The sequence below is a fragment of the Magallana gigas genome, chromosome 9 (genome assembly GCF_963853765.1).
Source record: "Magallana gigas chromosome 9, xbMagGiga1.1, whole genome shotgun sequence".
Taxonomy (NCBI): Eukaryota; Metazoa; Mollusca; class Bivalvia; order Ostreida; family Ostreidae; genus Magallana; species Magallana gigas.
In genome coordinates, this window is record NC_088861.1 from 22759487 (window position 1) to 22785759 (window position 26273).

Consider the following 26273-nt stretch of genomic DNA (forward strand, 5'->3'; position numbering starts at 1 on the left):
TCTAGACCCCCGGAACTTTACTTGTTTCTTTTCTTTAAATTATCCTTTCCACGGAATTACTTAAAACATTGTGGAAAAATGCATATCCCCTCTATATATAATAGAAAATGTTTGTTTGAAATAATTTTGTGCAATGTCAATGCTGGATGTATACATTAGATTATAAATATGTCATAAAAAGATAACTTAAAGAAAAAAATGAGAAAAGTCCCGGGGGTCTAGATACTTGGAGGTGGGGGTGGAGGAGGGGGGGGGGGTCGATCCCGTCCTCAAGCTTCTGTGACTGGAAAGTAGAAACAAATCATTGAGTGAAATGACAAAAAACAACAAAAAAAAAAAAAAAAACAATGAAAGCAAAAAAACCAAAACCTAGAGAAACATTGATATTTATTCCATACCCCTACCCCCCCCCCCCCAAAAAAAAATACCAACAAATCATTGTTCAAAACAAACCCCAACAAATACAAAACCAAACCAAAAAAAAACCCAACAACAACAACAACACAAAGTAATCTAGATTTTTCGTATTAAGTAATAATGTATATATATATATATATATATATATATATATATATATATATATATATATATATATATATATATATATATATATATATATATATATATATATATATATATATATATATATATATATATATATATATAGAACCAATTAAGATATATACATATACGCACTAAAAGGCTATATAGAATTCCTTATAATGACTATGTTGCATGACTGTCCGAACAGGTGTAAATGTACTATATAGTGTCGGTTTTTACATTATCATATGTATATCAATATCCTAGCTTGTTTGAAAAAAAAAACCCGTGCATATTCAAACTTGATACCACATCCGAGATTTATTAACAATCCAAATTTTCCACGAGTATTTTAATTCCTGTGCAGCTTGCATTTTAAACGCAAACCTATATCATTTTAAGGATTTAAAAAAAAATCACATATATTAGGATGGAGTGCCAGAGGTAGGTGTTTATTTTATCTTGCAGTGATCTTCATTCATTAGCCTCTACCCATCACGTGTATCGGCGATACAATTTTACTTTGTAATTGCAGCGCACATTCGCTTGGTTTTTTTTTTTTTTAAAGTTTTAGACAATGATACGCGCTATGACCAATATAAGTATCGTTTCCCATTAGGGATATTCACGAATATGAATTATCATTTTTTTTTTTAATAAAAAAATCCTATCTTTATCTTTATGAGTGTAAATTGCATATCAAACGACGACTGATTGTCTTTTGTTCCAGGATGCTTGTTTTGGTCATTTGTCTGTCTGTCTCCGGGATGCGGGCTGTTATAGCCGGTAACGCGAGTCGCGGACTCAGCACCTGGAATCTGTTCAGAGAGGACTACCTCTCGGCCAGACAGACCTGTCACACCATGGGGTTTGTCAAACAACAAAAGGCAAATTGCAATCAAAAAGGTATAACTATTGGGTCGATACATGTTTGTACACGAGTTAATAAATACAATCACGTAGAACCGTTTTAACAAGAGCTTGGACTTTGGGAGGTATGTGACAAACTCCGATTCAATGAAGGCGGCGTCTACTCTGGTTAACTGTCCATGCAGTCATTGGATAATAAACAGGGGTATATTGAATGCATGCAGTGACACTCGTCCGGCTAGAACAGATCTTGACAAACAACTGTCCGGTTTTGACAGTTTATGAATATTTAGCTTTTAATAGCGAATTAGAAGAAAGGAGGCCTATTTTGATGATCGAGAGAACTAGATAGTAACATCCAACAGGAAGTCCAAGCAAGCTCTTGTTAAAATGGTTCTACACAGTTCATAATTTTTTTATATCCAAAATTTTAAATCGCATGATAAGAAAGAAGTTTGTTTGGCTTTTTATTTGCTCGACTTCAGTTTCCTTAACATTCGGGATGCTGTTGGGGAACATGTTACACACTCCATACTTAATCAAAGTACTGAAGTACTGACGGGAGTTGATTTTATCGATTATCATTTATTCAAAATCAACGATATGTGACTTTACATGACAAGAAGTATCAGTAATCGAAATATTTCTGAGAAATTGTATGGAACCAGGCAAGATTGAACTCTTGTCTTTGTACAATTTAAAATCTTACTATTTTCATGGTATTAATAAATAAGTTTTCTTGAAAAAGAATGCTTCAGAATACATAGCATCGAATTTATCGATTATTTTCAAGAACTAAGTGTTGTCAGCGGTATTGATTTGTGCTTAGGTGTAAACACTGTTTCACTTTCGCTTTGCCCGAGTAAGTGCATAAGAGAGTTAATTAAAATCAACTCCCAAAAAGTAGACCAAGTTTGTCGTAGTTTCAGAATCAGATTATTTTTTTTGGGGGGGGGGGATCACTTTGAACAAATAAAAATTCTTCAAGCATGAATAAAGCAATCAAACAAGTATAATTTTACGTAGGAGATACATTAAAGATGTTTCAATTTTATGCAGATACTATTGCCTTTGATGCCGAATTAAAATCCCCATTAAAAGGATTAAGAAGTGGACAGAAGATAATATTCCCTGTGATTAGAGAAAACATCGGTGGCGGATATGACGCAATCAATGGCGTGTTTACGTCCCCCTTAAGCGGCATGTACGTGTTTCAGTGGACCACCGTTGTCACAGAAATCGTATCTACTGACACAGTTTTAGTAATCGACGGACAAAGAAGGGCATTCAATAAATGCAACTCTCGTAAGGCAAACAACGATTCTTGTACCAAAATAACCGTAGTGAAACTAGCGCCGGGAGAAAGGGTTTGGATAGAATGCATCCTTGGTGATTCAGCCATTAATGACGATAAAAGCTCGTCCTTTACTGGGTTTAAACTTTGAAATGCCACACGTTTAGATATGTTGAAAAAAGTCTTTTACCGTAAAATGTGTTCCTAAAATAATGCTTTCAACTCTTTTCTGTGTGTTTATTTTTGTTGTTGGCGACAGAGGCTTAGATAAATGTCAACAAATCATTGGTCTGATCAGTAAGCGTTGATTTAATTTCTTAAACCATACATGTACGTTCATGAGGTTCTGTATCTACAATATATAAGGGGAAATCCGATATACCGTACACTATATACATTTATGTCAAGAAAAAAAGATCATGTTTTGCTTAGCAAAAAATAATTCCACAAAGGAGATGTACTTTTCAGATGATTGGACAGGAATTTAGAATCTTTCTGTAAAAAGTATCACAGAAAATGTTAAAAAGCTTACCTCTCTCTCTCTCTCTCTCTCTCTCTCTCTCTCTCTCTCTCTCTCTCTCTCTCTCTCTCTCTCTCTCTCTCTCATCTATATGCGTCATTATTTAAACAATAAAATGCTGGTGATTCATGCGATATGAGAGTGGCGACATTGCAGAATCAAAGTACTGAAGAACTGATGGGAGTTGATTTTGTTGATGTTTATTTATTTTAAAATCACTGATGTGTTATTTTGCATGACAAGTACATGTAGTTTCTAATTTGAATTGCGCACATTTTTATGATATGGATTTCTCAACCAAACGCTCGGCTGACACCGTAAATCTCCGACAAAGATGTACGGAGACAGCCGAGCGTCGAGTTGAACGAGACCATATTGAACTCTTGCGTAGGAATACATACATGTACGACTACAAAAAATACCGTATTTAAATTGTTCGTACCATTTAAAATCTGACTATTTTCAAGGTATTTATAAATAAGTTTTCTTGAAAAACAATGCTTTAGCATACATTACAACGAATTGATAAATTATTTTCAAGAACTAAGTCTTGTCAGCAGCAATGATTTGTGCTGAGGTCCAAACACTGTTTCACTTTCGGTTTGTCTGAGTAACTGCATAGGAGAGTTGATTAAAATCAACTCCCAAAAAATACATAACCCCCCCCCCCCCCCCCAATATCAATAAATATAGATTCATTCTTTAAAACAAACGAAAAAAGAAAAAAGAACCTAATTCAACCTAATTTAATACTTATTTTTTTTTTTAATTAAAAAAAGTTATTTTAGAAAAAGGACTTAAGTTATGCAAAGGCTGTTTTTTGCTTATACATTCATATATGAATGGTGCAAAGAATGATCAGAATCAAAACTTACATAGTAGCAATCAGGTTTTTACATAGAAATATTTAGGGAGACCTCGTGAGTTCAGAGATTTACAAAAAATGTCACTCTGTAAGAATGTGATCTATGACTCATTCAAATTGAAGTCTTCTATTATAATAATAAGTCTTCTATAAATGGTAAAAGTGACAGTTACAGTCATATCCTTCTCCACCCAAGAAGCATATATAGGGACGAAGGTCATTGACTATCCCTGGATGGGACACAAGCTGACTTGCAACACCCAGCAAAAACAAAACTGTTAACTATTCCAGTTAATTAGATGGACTGAGACAATGCAGAAAAAGTGGGTTTTTTTCCATGGACACAACACGTAACATCTAGTGTCCACAGAAGGGCTCGAACCAGCAACATCTGGGTTACTTGCCTTACACCATTTAACAACTTTGCCATGTACTCCACTTTTGATAAAAATGAATTTTATCTAATGGCTCATGATCATTATCACGTATAGAATCATTTTAACGAATTAGAGAATTTGTTACACCAAATTCAGATTATTTTCGGAACCATCTTTACAAGCCTCTCTTGGAGAGGAGCGGATCAAACTATTGGTTAGCGACGATGTTCACAAAACGGGATCCCCCCCCTACCAAACCAAAACAAAAGAAAAAACAAATAAAACCCTCAGAAATCAAAAAACAAAAACAGTTGATTGACAAACTATGTAACACTAAAACTTGCCGAACATTTACATTGAACAAAAATTATCATCACACTTTGAACATACATATATAGTAAAAAATGAATGACAGTTGTTGTCAGCATTGTAAAAAAATAGAGATGCAATGCACGCCGGGTATTTCGGTGTGTATTCATGTGCTGAATCGTGACAGGTGATTAATTATTATCATTTTACATATCCGAGATAACCTTCTGTTAACGATCAGACGACAGTTACGTGTGGAGGGAGAAGTACCTTATAGATCACAGGTATGTATAAATACAATTTCAAAGTATCCAGCGCGTTTAACTACGAAATAAAGGCGAGAAAAAATGAGCACGCAGCCAATGAAATATTTGGTTACATTATTTGTCAATCCCTTGAAAAACTAAAACGGGTTTTCAAATTATTGAAACTTAATTATTTTAGAAGGAATAATGAACGGTATATTCGTAACAGGTATTAAATGTACATTATATTTTCAAAAATGTACTCACAAACAGAGGGAATTCCTAATTGGATAGTTTGGGGTGACCTCACGATGGACCGTCGGCTTCTGCTCTGTCTGCTTGTAACGTTGTGGGTCAATGGACAGTCTCAGATACCCACTGGCGACCTTGCTGTTATGGGATTCCTAGGAACAGTTGGCATTTCTGGTAAGTTTGTTCTTTTAACCAGATACTAGTATTTTAAATTAAATTATTATGATAGTAGGTATTTGTAATTGTAAGTGATTAGTTGATGGATGACAAACTAAGGTAGATTTGTGTTAAAATGGGTAAATTGTTATTATATTCCCTAAAAAGGGCGCGCATGTATATAGAAAATGTTTTTTAGAAACCAGTTTGCTTTTAAATCCTTGCAACTATGCAATGATATACAAAGGACATTTACCCACAATTTTGCCACACACGCACACACGAGCGCTTTCATACCAGTTTGATAACCAAGATAGGCATTCATTTCAAAGAAGGAGGTTTCTAGTATTGTCATGTTGTGAATTTTGAATTTACCGGGTGGCAGTAAATACAAAATTCACAACATGACAACTGTCATGTTGTGAATTTTGTATTTACTGCCACCCGGTAAATTCAAAATTCACAACATGACAGTATATACAATGGCATTCTGAAGACTGTTTGTTTTTATTTTTAGCCGGAGTCGCCACTGCGATAATTTCGGCAACAGCAGTGAAACTACAGTCCGACTTAAAGAAATGCTTAGAAAAGTCGGCTAAAATGGATGAAAGAATAGTTGTACCGGACTGTCCGCCTACCAATGAAGACTGTCCTACTCAGCTGGCTCAATGTGAGAAGGAAGAGGAGGATTTGGAGCTTGAGCGTATTCAAAAGCTTGGTAATCTCTCTCTCTCTCTCTCTCTCTCTCTCTCTCTCTCTCTCTCTCTCTCTCTCTCTCTCAATCAAAAATCACACACTGACAACTTGTTCGGTACATTTGTTAACTTTATGAAAGTAAACCTTGTCAATATAAAAGTGAAAACAAATTATTGCTTGCAAAATTAATAATAAATAAAATCCGTTTTGTTTGAAAGAAATAGCTAACTTTACACTCATACAGTACACTGTAATGACCTAATGTCAAATGAATAAACGTTTTACATTACGTTTTCAGATCTCTTGGAGAAGGCTTGTTTGGGCCGCCCCAGGCGTTGTGCTTGTGGAAGGATCACTGACGAAGCTTCGTGCGACGCCAATACCGACTGCGAATACAAAACCGACAAACTGTTTTGTGTACCTATACAAAACCCACGCTAATTGGCAATATGAATATAACTCTCGCCCCTTTCTCATCCGAGGATTGTTGCTTTTTATTTCAAGAATCTCTCTTTTTTTGGCTATATTACGGTATTTCTGAACAACTTTCTTAAAACACCCAAGTAATGGACTAATATTAAAGTTGATATGTTGAATGCTTAGAAATTGTAATAATCACAAGCTTATGTAAAATACATTGGAAATATTAAACTCTTGCTGAATAAATGAGGCTTTACTTCACGTTTGCCATTTTGATTGAATGTTATACAGTAAAACTCCTTGAGCACGAACACGAATATACCGAAATTTCGCTTAAAGCGCGTTCACAGAAAAATTTGTAAGAAATTCCTGTAAAATCTTACGGTTATAAGAAATTTAATTAAGACAAATTTAGCGAATTTTGAGTCCCGTGAGGAGAAAGATACCGTAATTTCAACGGTTAAACGTTCTGTATTAAAGTGCAAAATATTAGCAGTACTGTTTAACAAAACTGTTGAAATGAAATCATATTCATATATAATTTTCAAATTCCAATTCGATTTTTTAGGTTTTCAAAAAATGCATTTTATTCACGTCTAAAAAAACCCACTACTGGTGGTCAAATGGAAGGAAACGTGTACTAGTATACAACGAATTTTCAATGCTTAGTATTTAGAAATCGTTTTACGGTTATAGAATAATAAATCACAATGGTATGAATTCGCAATAATAACCGAGTTTTAGCATTAATAAGAATAATATCTAATGATATAATATTTAAATAATTACTCTGTCCCTTGGTCCGTTTCTTCTTAACAATACTTTGATATTCACAAATACCTTGTGTTAGACAAATTACAATATTTCAATAGAATTATCACACACTGGTTTTCACCGTCGTGATGTTTGTTTGGGGAAATTAGCTCAAGGATCAACCTGTGTCTAATTGCAATGAACTTGCTTCCACAGCACCTGATTGAATCAAAATAAAATCCGTAAATTAAATTTAAAACTGTCTTTATTTGATTGCCGCAAGATGGAAAGTGAGTTATAAAGAAAATGAATGAAATACACAAATTATAAAAGCATGTTATAGAATTAAAGAAATAACAAAAGTTCCGAAACACAATAAACAGACAAACAATATATAGACATAAAAAGAAATCAAAACAAGATCAAGCACACGGCTTACCTATAAAATGTTTCCTTTGTAATAACATGATGGATCGAAAATAAATTATCGAAAGAATAAAATAATTACTAAGATTTTAACATGTTTTAGAATTTAGCGGATAAAATTTCTATTTTCGTTTTGTATACTTTAACTTGTTTATCTCCTCGCGCAGAAGAGTTCTATCTAGCAAGGCGCGGTAAAGTTTAAATGGCCGAAAAGTTAAATCTTAAGGGAATAAATTTTAAAGTAGAAATTAATACGCAATAAGTATAATTTAAAGTGTAGATTAAAAAGATTACAAAGTTATTTAATTAAGGTGGGCAATTTTTAGCGAATAACAATTTAACATTGAAGTCATCAAAGAAATTTAAAAACTATCTAATTAATTGGATTAAGGTATCAATAAAACTATTTCAAAAATATCCTTAATTTAAAAATAAGTAATAAAAACCTTAAATGAAATTCAGCTTAAATAATAAAAAGAATAAAACAATAATTTCAAGCTTACCTGATTGAATCAAAATAAAATCCGTAAATTAAATTTAAAACTGTCTTTATTTGATTGTTGCAAGATGGAAAGTGACTTTGTAAAAGTCACTTACCATTGCGGTCAATCCACGGACTTTAGTTTTGACCAATCAGGTAACTTGTTTTAAAAAGGTTTACGCCCAATTACGGCAAAATTTCTTTGATGCTTGACACTATTAGCTGAGCCAAAGAAGGTGTTATAACAATTACTCGTATTTCCGCGGAGAAGGCCTGTAACAAAGACAGGATTAACTCGACGTCGAAACAAAGTAAATAAAACTGTTATAGTTAAGTTTAAATTGATAAATTTTAAACTTTTAATGTAACAGAATGACAAAAGCCCAAGAATGTTGCTTTGAAACTCCCCCTTTATCGCACCAGTTTTAAGAAACGGCTTTTATCAAGGAAATCGACAAAATGTGACGGAAAAGAAACCTCGGACAGAATCTTAATCAACAAATTGAAACAAAGATATCATTCAACAATTATTAAGAAAAAAAAATTGGAAGATATCACTATTCATAATGAGCTTTTACAAAATTTTGGAGTAATCAAATTATAACGAAAATAAAAAAATTATAGTAATGTAATTTTTCCAAAACTTTGCATAAAAATAGACATACATATAATGTCTCATTTTAAAGTAAAACAAGAAGGGGGTCACATCTCAAATATTTGAGATATAGCATGAAATAAGCTAATTTTAGGCCCAAATTGGAGGTAATTTTATCTTAACTTCTATGAAATATAAGCTTAATATGCAAAAACTATATCGATAGAAATATCAAAATATTGTTTAATTATGTTTTTAGAACATGATGAATATATTTTTATACACAGACTCTCGAGCTATAGAAGTTTGGTCTGCACTGAAAATTAGGAAGCTAGAGTAACAGTGCTCTCAAACTAGTGAGTTATGAAGATTGTTCATTTCCTTCTTGAAAACCTTCCGCCACAAAATATAGTCCTTACTAAACTCTGTAAAAATGTAATTTTAAAATTCTTATTCAAAACGCATGACAACGTTCCCTTGTGCTCATACGCCGCGTGTGTTATTGAAAATTGAACGTCAAAGGTTTTCAATGCTAACATAAGGGGAAATAAACACCGACTGTATGTTATATTACAAAATATATTGTTGGTAGTGTTTTCGGTTTATAACTGAGCCACTGTAGCTGAACAAAAAATACTGATCAAAACCCCAAAACAGTGAAACGGTATGAACCACCAAATAACGTAAGATATTGTTAGAGAGAGAGAGAGAGAGAGAGAGAGAGAGAGAGAGAGAGAGAGAGAGAGAGAGAGAGAGAGAGAGAGAGAGAGAATTGCTCTAGATATGAAATGAATTCTTCCAGTTTTCCCAGGCCTCATCAAATAGTACTTGTCTATTATATTTACAAGCAATATATCTATTTGTGTCGTACATAATCTTGATGGAGGATATCAACCCATTCAGAGAAGGTTTCTTACTACAAAATCTCATACTATATAAATAATACTAGACTTCGACCCGTGCGTGCACGGGTTTACATTGCATATGATATCGGACATTTAAGAAATGCTTAGATACATCCACACGCTGTATTGTTGACATTTACATAACCAAGCTTTAAAGGGACTTGGACACGATTTGAGATCAAAAATTTTATTGTCATTTTTTATGTATAAAATGGCTTACTGGTGCATTTTAAATGATTGACCAAAATATTGAATGTTAAAGTCAAGTTACAAGCGAGATACGGGGGTTAGAATTGATTGTTATGTAAACAAAGCTCGATTCTTATAGTTGTTTACCAAAAATGTAATGTAGAGAATTACCATTTCTTAGACAAAATGACATGTAAAAAACATTTTAAACTTGTTCAATATCTTCATAAATACTATTATCAACAAAGGAAAGATACATTTGATTGAAAGTTATACAAATACAACACTTATGTAAAAATGACAATATTCGAGCTTTGTTTGCAAAACAAAGATTTACGAACGCTGTATCTTGCTTATGACTTGATATTTGACTTAAAAATTTTGACATAGCATTATAAACTTCTATATTTATCAGTATAAACATTGAAAGTGGAAAAATAAAATTTAAATTTTTTTATGTTAAATCGTGTCCAAGTCCCTTTAAGCTTATAATAATGCTATTAATTTCACTTCACTCTGCTTAGTTAGAATAACCTGTGTCTCGTGACAGGCATTCACCACATTTAAAATGCCTCCAATATGACAAATTTTCAACGAAAACTTACATGTATATGTATTTTTAATATCGTTTCTGAGTTTATCCATGCAAATGTGATATTGTGGAAACATACACTAAAGAGCTTTCTGTGATTTAGCGTGAATGTAATGCGCATGCCCAAGATTGTAAAATCCAAAAAATCCATATGATTTCCGGATTTTTTAAAAGGATTTTTCGTTGATTATTAATAAGCGAAGCTTGATTGAGAAAAAATTGGTAATCTTCAAGCACCATTGATGTTTAAAATATATAAAACAAAAGAAGTACTCTTCCGATTTCTCGTTATAAAAGCCCATAAATTCGAGTCTGTTATTTTAATATAGTAGTATAGATTTAATTTGTTAGGCAATAATATATTTCACTTGATCTTAATTCTCGTGAGATCCAAGAATGAATTCTTTCTCTACAAAAACCACATATGTAAGAATGTTTCTAAAACAATTAATAGCAAAGTCATTCAATAAACCTTGTATAAATTCACATTCCCAAAACATGTGCTCAATGGCTTCAATTTCTTGTTCACAAAAGGATCAGTTATATGAGTCTACCTTTTTCATCTTATGTAAAAGGGAATTTGTTTCTAAAATTCTATGGTTATTTCGAAATTGAAACCATTGAAATTTTGTATTTTTAGTGATTTGAAAGGGAAGGGAAAATGGTCTCCCATTCCAAATCACCTAGATTATAATTCAGAAGACGGCTCCAACTTTTTTTGCATAATGGTTAAATTGTATTATCTTTAAGAATTTTGTATACATCTCTAGATTTTTTTGCACTGAGCAGTGATCATATTTTATGAGTAATATATTTTTACACACTTTTGAAAGAGGAACCATATTTCTATTTTTAGCCATTCTCTTATAGCAGCTATTAAGAAAAAAAACTATAGTCAATGTAGACAAAAGTACTTTTTATCGTTTCGTCAATTGACTGAACTTAGTTGTACATTTTTACATGTAGTATTTACACTTTAAGCGCATGTGCACACTTTATAACTGATACTCATCCAATATATGGAAGTTGTTTCTTATATTAAAGTCTCCCGACTAAACACACACACAGACAATCAGTTGCTAACTAGGTAAACATAAGCAAAGATTTAATGAGAGGATACAACATTTATTGTAACCATTGAGCAGTAGAATCTTTGTAATTGTACCTTATAAACTAAGGATGGTAATCGATTGCAGAATTACTAATCGGTTAATCGCAATACGTTCCGACAGAGTAACCAGTTCATTATTGGTGTGTAGGACAGCAAGAAACTTCCTCTACCCCTGCCTATCATGGAACAGCTTCGTTATTTATCCCTAAGTCTGCTGCATGGCTTTGAGCTTGCTCTCCACTGTCCTTCTCCATGATGTTCTTGTCTTTCTCTTGCCTTCTGGATTATGTCCAGAGCTGTTCTCCTTGTTGACTGAGGGTTTTTTCGTAGGATTTGCCATCTCCACCTGCGTCGTTTCTTGATAATTCCTAAGTCCTCTTGGTTGCATTTGCTTACACTTTCTTCATATGGTTTTCTGGCCAGAAAATTCAAAGTAAAAAGTAATCTGTGCAGGCATGTCATATGGAATGATCGTAATTTGGAGTGGTCTGTCCCTGTGATTCTACAACGTTCTGACCCATACAAGTTTGTAGACACAACACAGCTCTGGTAAAGGTTTAGTTTGGTGCTGGTGTTGTACTGGGCAGACCTCCAGATGTTGTTCATGTTTCTAAATATCCTGGCCTTACCCAGTCTGCTGTGTCCTCCTTTGTACCACCCTCTGTTGTAATGATGCTAACAAGGTATGTAGATTTGTCTGTCCTGTATAGTTCTTCATATCTGATCTCAACATGAGAAGGCGCTTCCACATTGTGTCATTGTCTCTTTTTTCTTATACTTACTTATACCTTAAGCCAACCTGTTGTTCGTATGCTTGAAGCCTGATGGTCTTCTCTTTGATATGCTGGTGTGTGAGACAGCAGCGCAGGTCCAGACCCTTTTAAGTTGAGAAAAGATCCAAGCTGGATCGGTTAGTCTTCTGTTGTCTTCCACATGACCCAATAAATAACCAAGTTGAACAGTAATGCAGACATCACGTACACATCCTTGTCGGACCCGGTTTTAAAATTAAAGAACATTGTGTTGTGTCTTACTGAGCACCTGAAGTTGTTATAGAAGCTCTTAATCAGGTAGACTAGTGTAGATTGAATGCCACAATGCCGTATGGTTTACGGAAGTTTACATACATTTATTTATGCCATTCTGTGCTCTGCTCTTTGCTGTAGCGTAGTAAATATCTGGTCAATACAGCTTTAATTCTTCTTGAACCCTGAGTGCTCCTTCCTCAGTATTGCATCAACAGCATCTGTCATTCTGCGAATGATTATTTTGGCCATGATCTTACTTGGCACTGACAGTAAAGTAATTCCCCTCTAGTTGTTGCAATCACTCGGGATTCCTTTCTTTGGTATCTTGACAATTAATCCCTTGCATCCGTCGTCTGAAAAAATATCTCTCCCTCCCATACAATTGTGAACTTGTGAATAGTGGTTGGAGGATGATGGCTGCTATTCAAGGGTCTGCATTAAATAGCTCTGCATCAAGAATGTCGTACCCAGTTGACTTTCCGTTCTTAAGGGTCTCGAGTGCATGTAATGTTTTTAGGTTAGGGGTCAGTGTCGATGTCCAGATCCTCGGTGGCTTCTGGTATGACAGCTGTTTCGTCAGGTGATGGCCGGTTCAGTTCTTTATGGAAGTCTTCGGTCCATCTTTCTTGTTCTTTCTTTGCATTAAGCAGCATGTTTGTCCTTATTAGGCCGTCCTGTGCTTTCTCTATATCTACTACAAACTCGTTTTGTTGTCATGTATACTCTACTTTGCTCTTTTCTTACTGCCACCTCTTCTACCTCAGCCTTAAGTTGGTTTATGGTTTCTCTCTTGTCACGGCTTGCAAGTTTCTTTACTCTCCTTTTGGCCTCACTATACAATTTCTCTTGTCTCTCTTGCAGTGGTTGGGATTTAGTCTGCAGCATCTTTTTCTTCATTTGTCTTTTCTCTTCGATAACAATCAGAATCTTTTGCTGGATCCAGTTTTTGTTGGTGTTTCTCTTTTGATGGCCTAGTTTCTTTATGCTGCTTTCAGTGTACAATTTGGCGACTTTTTCCTAGGTTGTCTACATTGGTTTCCTCGCTTTCATCGGCTGTGTCTTGCAAGATTTGAAATCTGTTTTTGAACTCAGATGAAGGCAGCATTGATGGTGTTGTCCCTCAATCTCTGGGTTTCAAATCTCTTTTGAGCGTTATGATTTGCCTTAGTTCTTTCGGCTTGATCTTGATGAGTGAAGTCAGCAGATAGTGGTCTCTGCCTACATCTGCACTGCGCTTGACTTTAACGTCTAATAGAGAGCATCTCCATATACCATTGATCATAAAATGATAAATCCAGTTCCTTTCCCTTCCGTTTAAAAAGTTTCAGATCAGTTCCAGCTGACATCTCGATGCGTGAATAGGGTTCCCCTATCACTAGATTATTCATGGCACAGAAATCCACCAGTCTCTCACCATTATCTTTCCTGTTCCCAACTTCCATTCCAGCATGCATTGTTTCACTCCTTTCCTGAGTATGATGGCTACTCCTTCATGATGTAGGTTGCCATGCCTCCCGGAGTAAAGAACAGTTTCCCAGTACTGATTCTTAATTATCTTTCCATATCCAGTCCATCTGATTTCATTCACTCCTAAGAAAATGAGATTAAACTCTCTCATCTCAGATGTTATTTGTGACGGTTTACCTGTCTCATACATTTTCCTCACATTCCAATGTCTTAGTCTCATCTTTTGTTCAGGTCCTTCTTCATTCTGCTGGTAACGTCCTTTTGGTTTTAATTGCCAGCATTCATACGAGTCTCACTGTACCCAGAAGGCTCTTTACACGCTGAAGTAAAGTTTATGTTTGTTGCCGTTTCCGTAACTTGGATGTTTTTATGAGACATAGTTGTTAGTCCTGTGCGGCTGTGACCAACCCTCAATCAGGAGGACCAGGGCAAATTGTTATGGATTCCTTCCACTAGATCTATGGCTTTACATGGCTGACGATTCTAGATCTGCACGGGTTTTTTGTAACAGTTTATTTTCTCCTAAGTAGCTGCCTTACCAGGCTAACGTTCCCACCTGCACGGCCATATGTCAGCGCCAGGGGCGGAGTTGTCATTAGGATGGTCAGTTATTCATTTTAAATCCTTAGGCCAGATTTTTGTAAGTTTACTCCTTAGCCTTTCCTTCTTGCAAAGGTATTTACAAGCAGTGGTTCAATGCAATTTGCCCATTGCTGTGAACTAGGATTGCAGGCACCAGGGCGTATCCACTCAGCCATTCGTACCTCGCATTTTGGGGCAAAGTTTCCTCCAAGACCTTGTGGTTTTACGTAATGTACCAAAGTTCCGTCTGCTTCCACGAGGGCGATCCCATATATGGGCCACATTCATAAATTTTGTTTATGTGTAAATCAAAAAATGATTTAAACCAAAATTAAATGATTTTTGTTCTAAAAGAAATCTTAAGCAAAAAGTCGTGAAAAATATCGCAATTTCGTTGTCAGTTCGATTTCTGAAAATTTCTTCATGAACTAAGTCTGCCGATGATGTTATAGATCTCCATGTGAAATGATTATCCTTTCAGATATAAAGTTACAGTAGTACATGTAACATGTATGAACACTCTTTAGACAGTTACATTTTCTATGTAATACCATTGATTTGTTGAAGGAAAAGGTAAAATAAACATTAATAAACGTTGGTACAATAATGTAACGGTTTCTCAACAGTGATATTAGTTTCATTTAATAATGGTTAATGAAAAGCCGAACAGACAAGGTAGTGACGTATTGTTTTAGCAATCATTATAATTAACACGTATTGACCAGTTTTGCTTTAAGATCACGACCCTAGGTGTTAACGGTCTGCAGTTTAACTCTGATAGATAATTGTTTTGAAGGACAATTTTTTTTTTGATATTGCTTAAAAATATACATGTACATTATGTTTTATATACAACTAACCGACCACTGATTTTGTAAGATTGCCTACCCTACTTATAACCAATCTACTCAGTAGTACACTTTATGAAACAAAACAAACCATAAATCACCCATGGCTATAGTTCTGGTGATATGTTGTCGTTCATGTAATTTTTGACCCCTCAGATGTAATGTAGACTTGCTGTACCTCTTTACCTATAAAATAATTACAGGTTTAGAAGCTTCTCGATATATAATGTCCTTCATATATAACTCTCTCTTACAAAATTCAAAATAAGCAGCTTTTAAGCATATCTAGCGAAGCGATAGTTTAAAGAGTTCTTTTTTTTTAAAGTTGAATACTAGTAATTATTTTAAAGGCATTACTGTAGTGAAATTTAGCTACATTTGTTACGGGGGTTTACATTGAAAACACTTAAACAATAAGGTATTTTGTGAGCAATGCAGATTTGAGAATAAGGGGAAATCATAAGAAATTATAAACCTATAATTTGTTTATTAACCTATAAAACTATTAACCTATAAAACCGTATTAACAAGAGAGAGAGGTTGAACTTTGGGCAATTCATGACAAACTCCGATTTGATGTAGGCGAGGTGTAATCATACTACTCACAAGTTAACTTTACTACCATTGGCGTGATAGATACGAGTACATTGAACGCAATGACACTTGCACAACCTCATCCAGGGATGTATATTTTAAAAAAAAACCACCAGAGCAGATATTGGGGGAAGACTTTCCGATTTTGACCGTGTATAAATGTAAATGAGCTTCTCTTGGCGAATTAGAAGAAATTAGATCAATATTTGCAAGTTTGTTTTCCTTATAGCAAACTAGATAGTAACATCCCACTGAAAATTGAAGGTCATGCTAAAGCGGCTCTATAATTTTAGTTTTAGTGTATCACAACGTATTTCCTGCAATTGTTTGGTTAATTAGATACACGGTGCTTATCTTAAAAAGACTGATCAGTTTGAATAAACAAGGTTTCACACTTAATCGGAATTTGTTTAAATGTATTTGAGGAAAAAGTTGATGTAGAATCTGTTCAGAAGTCTTCATTTGTGTACCAGTATTCATCCGCGACAGAATGCTGAAGACGTGTTTACGTTAATTATAAAATTAATTTTTCATTATGATAATCAATGCAGTTTGGTTTTATGTATTAGTCCCTGTAGAAACAAGTGCGTTTAATTTTTATCATTTCGTCGAAAAGTCATATCAACTTAATTAAGTGGTAAACTATTAAATAACTTGTATTTACCCTTTAAAACACTAAATAATCATGTTCATTCAAGTTGCTTGTATTGAAGCCCCCCCCCCCCGGAGAACGACAGTAGACATCTCGTTTATCATAAGCAAAGGAGATTTGTTAAAACTAAACACGAGGCAAAGTTAAAAGTCTCAAACAATACTGGAAAAATTAATAGCTCACATTTGTTTACAGTGTCAAATGGACATCCATTTTCGTAAACATTTGCAAATTTTTGTATCTTAATATAATAACATGCTAACAATATGACTTAAACACGTATTTGTTATATGCAATCATGCAAATAGAATAAAAGCTTTATAAAGCATCGTAACTTTTAAAGAAAAAAATTAACCAACATTTATTTGAATGTCAAGTAATAATATTTGTAGTGGAGTTATTGTTAGAGAGCAGAAGTTTAGGTAATGATAAAAATTTTATTTTCATAAAACAAACCCAATGAGAAGACATAAGACTGATTGTAATCACTAAGCAGATGAATCTTTGTACTTCGTAATAGTAAATATACCTTATTACTATACGGAGTACCCATTATGCAAAAACATAAACCATAAACAATGCACCCATGGCTATTGTTCAGCTGTCAATTTGTCGTTATGACCCCTTGGGTTTTTTGTAGGCTTGTTGTACCTCTTCACCTTTGCGATAAGCATGTAACTAATTGCAGTCTGAGAAGCTTTAGATATTAAAAATGTCCATTTGAAATAATTCTCGCTTAAGAAAACAGACAAATCTTGAAGCATATCTAGCGAAGCAATAATTTAAAGAATTCTGTTTTTTTGAAATTTTATAATTATTTTAAAGGCATTTCTGCAGTGAAACATAGCTACGTTAGTTACAGGGATTAACAGTAAAAATACTTATCCAAAATAAGATATTTTGAAAGCAATGCAGATTTGGAAATAAAGGGAAATGAAAACAAACTGTAAATCTAAAACTTGTTTATTAATCTATATTTTTCTAGCTTTAGTTTATCAAAACATATTTCTTGCATTTGTTCGGTAGATCAGATGAACATTACGCATCTTAAGAACACACAGTGGAATATCAAAAATGTATCCCATGAGTGATATCCACCGTATATTGAGATAAACATGTGATAAAAAGAAGTATAAATTCGTTCACGACCAAATACTGAAGCCGCGTTTCTGTTAATAAATGTATAGAATGTACAAATCCTTAAGACTACAGTGCAGTGATACCCCACGATCCACCAGAGAAAGCAAGTCATTACTTAATAAAATCATTTTTTTTCACTATGATAATCATTGCAAATGTTTAATGTATTTGGAAAAGTATAGTCTTTGTAGAAAATTTGCGAGTGTAATTAGTCTTTACTTTATTTTCATAAAACCAATGAAAAGACATATGACTGAGTAAAATAATTGTAACCATTGAGCAGAAGAATCTTTGTACTTTATAGGAGTAAACCTACCTACATGTACTTTATACATGAAGTACCCATTAGACAAAAAATAAAATAAATCATAAACCACCCAAGGCTATAATCTATAATGTAGCTGTCAATTTGTCATTATGATCCCTTAGATTTTTTGTAGGCTTGCTAAACCTCTTCACCTTTGCAATACAGCATGTAACAAATTGTAGTCTGAGGAGCTTTAAATATTAAATGTCCATTTGAAATAATTCTCGCTTATGAAAAAAAAGCGAGCTGATGAAAAATCATATCATTTAAAATAAGATAATTTGAAAGTTATTCAGAATTGAAGAAGAAGGGAAAAGCAGATCATAGATATAAAACATGTTTTGTAACATTAATTGTGCTGATTTTAAATCTGGTTATAGTGAAACAGTAAGTTTTTCCCTCCATGACCGGTAAATTTAATTTTATACGTATATTACCAAGACATGCAAGTTATAAAAGACAAGGTTTTACACTTTATTCGGAATTTGTTTTAATGCATTTGAGAAAAAGGTAGTGGCGCAGAAGAAAACGTTAACACAATCAAATACAGCGAATTTTTCCTGATATATTCATTATATATTTGTATAATTATCATCACACATTAAGATTTATGTTTCATCTTAATTCATTAACGATGATGACCCAGTAGTCAGGGTGTTCCAAACACTGATCTCTCAGACATTAAGTAAGGTTATTATACCGCTCTTACGTCGCCACATTGGTTGTTGTTTACGTTCCAAATCTTTATTTTATTAATCAATAATTAGTTATACAGTGTAGTAACTTTTAGTTGTTGAGTACGATTGATGTTCTTCTTAAACATTTTATTATACCGATTGTCTTACATCTTTGCTCCTAGTTATATTCTGTCTGTAGGCCATATATTATTCCCTAAAAATATGCCATATTGCTCAATTTATAACTTTAAAATTTTTTAGCAAACCACATGTACTCAATTCTGCATATGTTATAAATATTTGTATTTAATGGTCAAATTCACCCTTTTCAGTATATCTTGCTAGAGATGATTAACAAAGTTACTTAAAAGGAAATATCCCCTCTAATTCATCAGTAAAGCCGTGGTCACCCTTTGCATACATTTAACAGACCAGCACACAGTCTCAATCAATATGGTATCAATAAAATCTAAAAAGTCCTCTTCGAGTTCATATTGTGGATATTGTGAGGAATATGGTAAACCGAACTCTAATTTTGTAATAAAACCTTAGAAAATATTATCCAAAATATGCTCAAAGTAAGTATTTTTTAACCTGCGAACTTGTTTTGAAATGCGAAAACATAAAACACGTGCACCTGGTTTGAATCAGATTCAACCTGTGGGTTTAGAGCGTTTAATAATATTTATTATTTTATATCATGTTATGTTCATTATTATGCCTTTGCTTGATTATACAATGAATGTGATGTTTGATAGATCAACGTTAGGATAGGCGATCCTATCATATGTTTGGGTTGAATGCTCCGGCGGGGTCATTTTGTTTGCATGAGTGATACATGTATATACGTTGTACGTAACGGGTAGTCTTTTTCTAAATCAGAGAGAAACATAAAACAGAAAGAAGAGGAGTACATCAAACTGTCAATTTTATGTCCGTTATCGTGAGTTTTCTTTAAGTTGTGATAAAGAAAGTTACTTCGACTAATGAAGCGTATTTATACTGCAACCATTGGTATCTACTCAGTTTATATCAAAACAAAATTCAGATGATGTGTCAGAATCTAATCTAAATTTACATGTAAGGCGAAATTTTATTATTTTTTACGAGTTCCATATTCAAGTTAACGCATTTAGACATTTTTAAATTATATTTGTTTGTGCCTGTATTTTAGTTATGAATTTGATTTAACTTTTTTTTTTCCAAAAAAAGGTATATAGAATGCGGAGTCAAATTATACACCTGTAACTTACACCATAAAGAATGAAACAGTGTATTACCTGGATAATTTTATTTCAGTTCAGGTTTTTTTTTAGGAACAACTCTAGAAAAATAAAATAAATGTTTTAATTCTTGACTTGTGATCAGAGTTTCTTTAAAACGTTTTTGAAACAGAGCTAGAATGAACAGATTACAGCTGGTGATCTCCTGCTTTCTCTGTGCTGGAGTTACCGTCAATTCCCAGGAAATCATCCAGCCCAACCCGGGCCTTTCCGCAGTAGGAATACTAGGATCGATGGGTGTTTCAGGTATCTATTTACAAGCTTTTTTTAAACTGAATGCGATTCATTTTATGAGAGAAATATCAGAGGAATGCCCCAATTTTGTTGACATAGTTAGTCAGTAGGCTTAATTATGATTGTAGAAACATGACTTTTTTAAAAACTCTTTTTATCAAAGCTACTTTGGCGTCCGCTGTTATGATGGCATCGGTACAAAAACTACAGATTGATTTGAAAGTTTGTCAGAAACTGATTGAGATACAAACGAATAGGGAGATCGAGGAGTGCATTAGAGAAGACGATGCATGTAACGCTGCATTAATGGAATGCAACATGCGTCTGCAGGAGCGTCGAGATGAAGTGAACAGTGAGGAAGACATAGGTAAATCATTCACAAAAACAATTATTTTTAAAAATATATTCATAATTATTTATTATAATCAATGCATTCTATAATTCATTCAGTTTTATTTGATGGTAAGTCATCCCCCCCCCCCCCCCCCCCCGATTAACAGAGGTTGATCTTCAAAACAAGAATGAAGACCCAAATGCTCATCTTTAAAACTTAGTGTGAAATCTACCAAAAAAATACTCAACGATAATTTATATCTACGTGAATTTTGGTTTTAAAACAACTCAATTTACCGTTAATCATTCGTGTAACAGCATTGATCTTTTAGGTCACTTAACTACAAGAGAACGTCAACTGATTATATAATCTTTTATACGTGTATACCCAAAAATGTTTTCCCTGAAGTGGGCCTCTTAGTGTTGCCCAAAACACTAAGGTCTATTGCCCTGCATTTATTCTTTTAACCTAAACTTTAAAACGGAACAAAAAACTTCATCTCTTCCATCGAGCACTTTATAAAACTCTTATTTTAATTCAACATATTTGCGTTTACGAAAAACCATCAATCGTACAAAATGGTGTGCTGTTCTTTTCTTTTACAGTTCTTCTTGAAGGACTCTGCCTCACTCAACCAAATTTTTGCCGCTGTTTACGTTTTGACGATCGGACCGAATGTGAAAATGAAGGCTGTCAAATTAAAACAAGGGGGACTCGAGAACTCTGTTTTCCATCCAATGTTCAAGGATGACAAGACGAATCTTATTCCTTGCTTAATGAATGTGCTGTATTTGATGCACAGATCTTAATAAAATGCAAACCAAGACTTTTTAAAATAGTATTTATTCACTTATTGATGGGTCAAAAAGTTCGTTTTAAAGAAAGTATATCCACTGGCAGTCCATAACACACACATGTACACAGCCCCACCCTACCATCAACACACGACATTCCTAAATTCTGTTTAAAATTTTGACCGCCCCTCCCCCCCCCCTCCGAAAATTTAAAGATGACATTCACATGTAAGATGCCTTTTCACTTTTATGAAAGAATAAGTGAGCAAGCTCAAATTCCTCACGACCCCCTATTACTTGACAATGATGCACATAATGAATGGCAAAATATGCATTAGATGCACAAAATAATTTTAAAAAGGGCATAACTCACAAACATTGTATTCTTTTGTCTTTTATAATACACAATTCTAAGTTTAAATGGCAGATATTTCTGGAACAAAATTGGAATTGGAATTCTTGCCTACAAAGGAGATGGATGAATAAGATGTGTAAACTGCCCATATGAGAATAGATAAGAAACTATAAAATTAAAATATCAACAAATCTCATAATTTCTTTCTTAATTATTGAAAATAATGTATATTTACCATAACATCGATTTATAACTCTTAAATATGTTAAATATTTGGAATATGTTGATTTAAACTGGCGTATGGTTGTCAAAACCTCCAAATAGTGTCATTTTTAGAACTTCCATGCCTTTTCTTCAATAGAGTGGGTCTGAGCTCCATATTTTTGTCATAGTCTATATAAGGTTTAAAGGAAATCAAACCGATTTTAAACAACGAAAACATGGATAGATGACTCACTATCCTTTAAAAATATCATTTTGTATCCCAACAATGGAACGTTTTAGAAAAATAATACAAGTCCGTAAATTCGTGGTTGTAGTCGCATATAGCATTTAACAAAGAAGTTTGTTGGGACTGAAATGGCTCAGTGATTAGAGCACCGGATATGAGATAATATTATAGACTTAGGGTTTTTAAGTTGTGGGTTCGATACCACCAAAACTTTAGATTTTTTTTCTTATCGTTTGTTAAAATATTCAAAACTGAATAAAGTTAAAAATTGGGCCTTTGTAAACTTGTATTATAACATTATCAAGTATATTTAGTTGGAAAAAATTAAATTTGAAATTGTATTTTACGACTAAACCAAATGGGCATTTGCGCTATCTTCTTCCCCCATCTTCTTTTTCTAAATTTAATGCAGAGGTTTAAAAGAAGTTGCGCTTACATAATGTTCATTACTGTATTATACAAAAGGTAAAAATAAAAAGTTCAAAAGAGTCAAAATTCTACGAAAAGTCCTGAAATTACATTGTAAGATTCCCATCTGCACCTATTGCCCTTAATGCCTACAAAGTTTGATTGAATTGTATGCATAGGTTTAAGAAAAGGTGTGCATACAAAATTCATTACCGTATTCAACAGAGGGCAAGGGGGGGGGGGGATCCAAGAAAAAATCATGGAATTGGAATGGGCTAGCAATATGCAAATCTGCATAGTGTGTCTTTAGTTACTAAATCTCATGCAGCAGTTAAAAAGGAATTGTGCTTACATATACCTACAAAATATTTCGAAATTTTGTAAGGATTTGCACTTATCAATAATACTGTCCACTGATATCAGCAAAGGAGATCGTGAGAATTCATCAACAAATTTAGTTTACGGAGTTTCTATAGACTATGATTAAAAATATATAATAGAAGTATGTGTAACATTAGTTTAATCCATTGTAATCGAGTTGTCGAATAATATTGTTGAAAACAGTTAATTTCACTTGGGTTTTAATGTTTTAAAATTAGATATAATAAAAAACAACAATGTTGCGACTAAAAGTTTAGATAGAGAACATACGATGCAAGACAGATCACGTTTGTTGAAGTAGGATTGGCTGCTTAATTTCTACACGTATATATATAGGAGGAAAGATAACTGCATCAAACCAATAAATCAAACTTGTTCGACAAAGATAGCGTATACATTATGAATGATGAGGAGGAACACTGTAAAATGTGAAAGGTTTGCAGCTAGAATTTAGCAGAGATTCAATCATGTGAATAAAAAATAAAAATTTACATTAATTTTACAAAATATTTGACAAAACCGAAGAAATATCTAATTTCAAAGGGAGTTATTCAAAGGGTTTTGCCAGAGAGGTAAAGAAATAGATAATGAGGAAATGAATCGAGATATGATATCGTTTTAATATAATCTTTAAATTTGTGAACACTTAAGCTTAAATTTTTCAAATTTTATTTTTCCATTTCGAATGTTTATAAAGCTTGCCAAAGGTATTTTTTATGCTGAACCAAAACTAAATTATCGGAGCGCCCGAACTATGTTTTTGTTTAAATTGGTAAATATAGGTTTATTTTAACGTGCTCTGTTATAGAGTAAGTATTTATAATTAATTAGCCTCCTGTTTATAGGGATTTATGATTTGTAGAGATAAAATAGTTTGATACATCGAGAGCTGATCTAAAACAGCGATATATATTAATTTTTGAAACATATTAGAAAATATATTGCCTGTGGAGAAAAAAATCTTAAATTCTCATTTCTTGGGGTCAAATTATTATATTTACTCCTGTGTTGCTCGTGACCAAGGCGAGAACACGTCGATTTTGATATCGTTAGACAAAAACAGTGGACAAAATAAAATCTTATGCATTTAACTGAATAATGAAGAATAATTCAAGATTCAAAAATTTCATAACGCTATTATTAAAGTATTTTGTTACCTTACTTCCTAGAATGAACGTTTAATAACTATGACAACGACATACTTACCATGAAATTGAATTGAGTATAAAAAATAAAGGCCTCAGTCCAATCGCAAATCAGCGATGGCAAAAGTGTCTGAGGGTGTTTTTCTAGCGCGCGCGTTACTCACTTGGTATGCACACACCGCTGCAGTTATGATACTATATCTTTCAAAAAATAATGATTCAATGCTTAAATATAACAATTACAAATGTAAAATATTATTAAAACTTTGACAATACATAAAAGTTACATTAAGCTATTCAATTTATGTTTGAAAGTTTATAAAATTGTGTTTCTTTATCACGCCTTATAAGTATTTGAAATGTACATTTTATAGAACGGAAAAACAGTAAATGATTTCTTTCCGCACAGGTCAAGGTGTTCATTGACTTTTAGTTTGCCGTACATTGTATTCCGGTTGGTTGATTTTTAGCCGGGCTCTGCTGAAGCAGAGTCCTGGCTATAGGCAGGCAAATCGCCAATGTTACTATAAATAGCACAACTTCAAAAGTAAACAAAAAACCAAAAGCTTCCGCTATACCAAATAGTTACACAAAGAGCCACGTTTTGTCAAAAGTGTTGGCATTTTGTTTCTTTTTTTTTTAACTTCGAGAGAATTGCCCATCTTTTTTAGTTTTCTTATCAATAACGTGTTTTAAAAACAAGACTATGCATTTTGGACACGTACAATGCGCATGAATTTCCATGATCTACTTTGCTGCGCGTTGATGAAATGGGGATTGAATATATAACGCTTGGCAGCAACTGTTGATTTTTTTTCTACTAGACAGACATATTTTTGTTTATAGCCGCACACAAAATTTGGTCGCTCTCTGACGCTTTGCCGACATTAAAAGCATGAGAGAGAGAGAGAGAGAGAGAGAGAGAGAGAGAGAGAGAGAGAGAGAGAGAGAGAGAGAGAGAGAGAGAGAGAGAGAGAGAGAGAGAATTGAGATTTTCAGTCTTTACTACACAATATGCATAAAGACACACCAAAAGAGCCTGGCTTTCAGTACTTCAGTACTTTGATCTATTTGTAGATTCGGATTCTTTCCCAAAGGTACTTCTCCAATATATAGTTCTCCGCAACATGAGTACGTGATAACATGTGAAAGATTTCTGGTTTGACTTTGTTAATGGTTAACTGTTTCCAACCAAAACTGAAATGATATTCTTGTTTAATATAGGGACAGGTGCCACACCGTGAATTCTGGCATTTGGTAACTTCAAATTCCGATTTTTCTTCGACACTGGATTCGGTAAGAATGCGTCAAAGATTTTGCCGTTAATAAATTTTTGTTTTTCAAATGTATTAGCCATTGTTTCATCAGTCTTCAAGGCGTCGTTTAGGTAGTGGACAATCGGGGGGGCGGGGGGAGGGGGTGGGAGGGGGGTTAGTATTTCTGGGATTATAGGTGGTAACCAGTGACGACTTTTTCGATATTTATTGTTGTTTTGATCGGGATTGAGGAGCTTTTTTCTAATTTCGTGGCTTTTTCAATAGCATCATTAATTATTTTATCCGGATAACGACACTGTTTTAAAATTATCTGTAATCTCTGTATTCTGACATACTCATCGTTAAGGATGGTACATCCATATCTCTCTCTCTCTCTCTCTCTCTCTCTCTCATTTGATTTGAACAATAACACAAGAGGATTGGAAACAAGTCCTTACAACTTCCTCTCCTAATGATAATACATACAATATATACAGAATAATACACATCCTTTTCCATATCACAGCCTGTATCAGCCCGAAACTCCAATATCAGCCAAGGGCCGAATGACCATACGTTTGAAGCTTAAAAATTTAAGCGTCATCCCACACCCTGTCAAAAGCTTTCCACAAATCACAAAAAATCACACCACACATTTTCCCATCGTCTATACTTTTGACAATTTGACTTTTGCTGTGATATGTTTCTAATAGTTGAAATACCGTGGAATGGTCAGGG

The 26273-nt window shown here is 33.7% G+C and overlaps 3 protein-coding genes across 3 annotated transcripts; all 3 read left to right on the plus strand.

Moving 5' to 3' along the window:
* The first annotated feature begins 801 nt into the window (after nt 1–801).
* LOC105320078 (complement C1q tumor necrosis factor-related protein 3) lies at nt 802–3004 on the plus strand. The gene is made up of 3 exons (XM_011417857.4): nt 802–987; nt 1274–1449; nt 2473–3004. The coding sequence occupies exons 1-3, from the start codon at nt 974–976 to the stop codon at nt 2856–2858; spliced, it is 576 nt and encodes a 191-aa protein (XP_011416159.2). The 5' UTR covers nt 802–973; the 3' UTR covers nt 2859–3004.
* A 2286-nt stretch (nt 3005–5290) lies between these two features.
* Nucleotides 5291–7031, plus strand: LOC105320079 (uncharacterized). Its single transcript, XM_034475664.2, has 3 exons — nt 5291–5449; nt 5949–6149; nt 6426–7031. The coding sequence occupies exons 1-3, from the start codon at nt 5335–5337 to the stop codon at nt 6566–6568; spliced, it is 459 nt and encodes a 152-aa protein (XP_034331555.2). The 5' UTR covers nt 5291–5334; the 3' UTR covers nt 6569–7031.
* A 12679-nt stretch (nt 7032–19710) lies between these two features.
* On the plus strand, nt 19711–21545 carry LOC117690867 (uncharacterized). The gene is made up of 4 exons (XM_066071902.1): nt 19711–19837; nt 20290–20423; nt 20575–20778; nt 21351–21545. Exons 2-4 carry the CDS (start codon nt 20297–20299, stop codon nt 21494–21496), a joined length of 477 nt encoding a protein of 158 aa, XP_065927974.1. The 5' UTR covers nt 19711–19837; nt 20290–20296; the 3' UTR covers nt 21497–21545.
* The last annotated feature ends 4728 nt before the right edge of the window (nt 21546–26273 follow it).

Coding starts and splice junctions, on each gene's coding strand:
- LOC105320078 (XM_011417857.4), top strand. Junction 1,450..2,472: donor GGCAAATTGCAATCAAAAAG/GTATAACTATTG, acceptor AATTTTATGCAG/ATACTATTGCCTTTGATGCC.
- LOC117690867 (XM_066071902.1), top strand. CDS start 20,297: ATGAACAGATTACAGCTGGTGATCTCCTGCTTTCTCTGTGCTGGAGTT. Junction 20,424..20,574: donor AGGATCGATGGGTGTTTCAG/GTATCTATTTAC, acceptor TTTTTATCAAAG/CTACTTTGGCGTCCGCTGTT. Junction 20,779..21,350: donor GAACAGTGAGGAAGACATAG/GTAAATCATTCA, acceptor TTTCTTTTACAG/TTCTTCTTGAAGGACTCTGC.
- LOC105320079 (XM_034475664.2), top strand. CDS start 5,335: ATGGACCGTCGGCTTCTGCTCTGTCTGCTTGTAACGTTGTGGGTCAAT. Junction 5,450..5,948: donor AGGAACAGTTGGCATTTCTG/GTAAGTTTGTTC, acceptor TTTTATTTTTAG/CCGGAGTCGCCACTGCGATA. Junction 6,150..6,425: donor TGAGCGTATTCAAAAGCTTG/GTAATCTCTCTC, acceptor TTACGTTTTCAG/ATCTCTTGGAGAAGGCTTGT.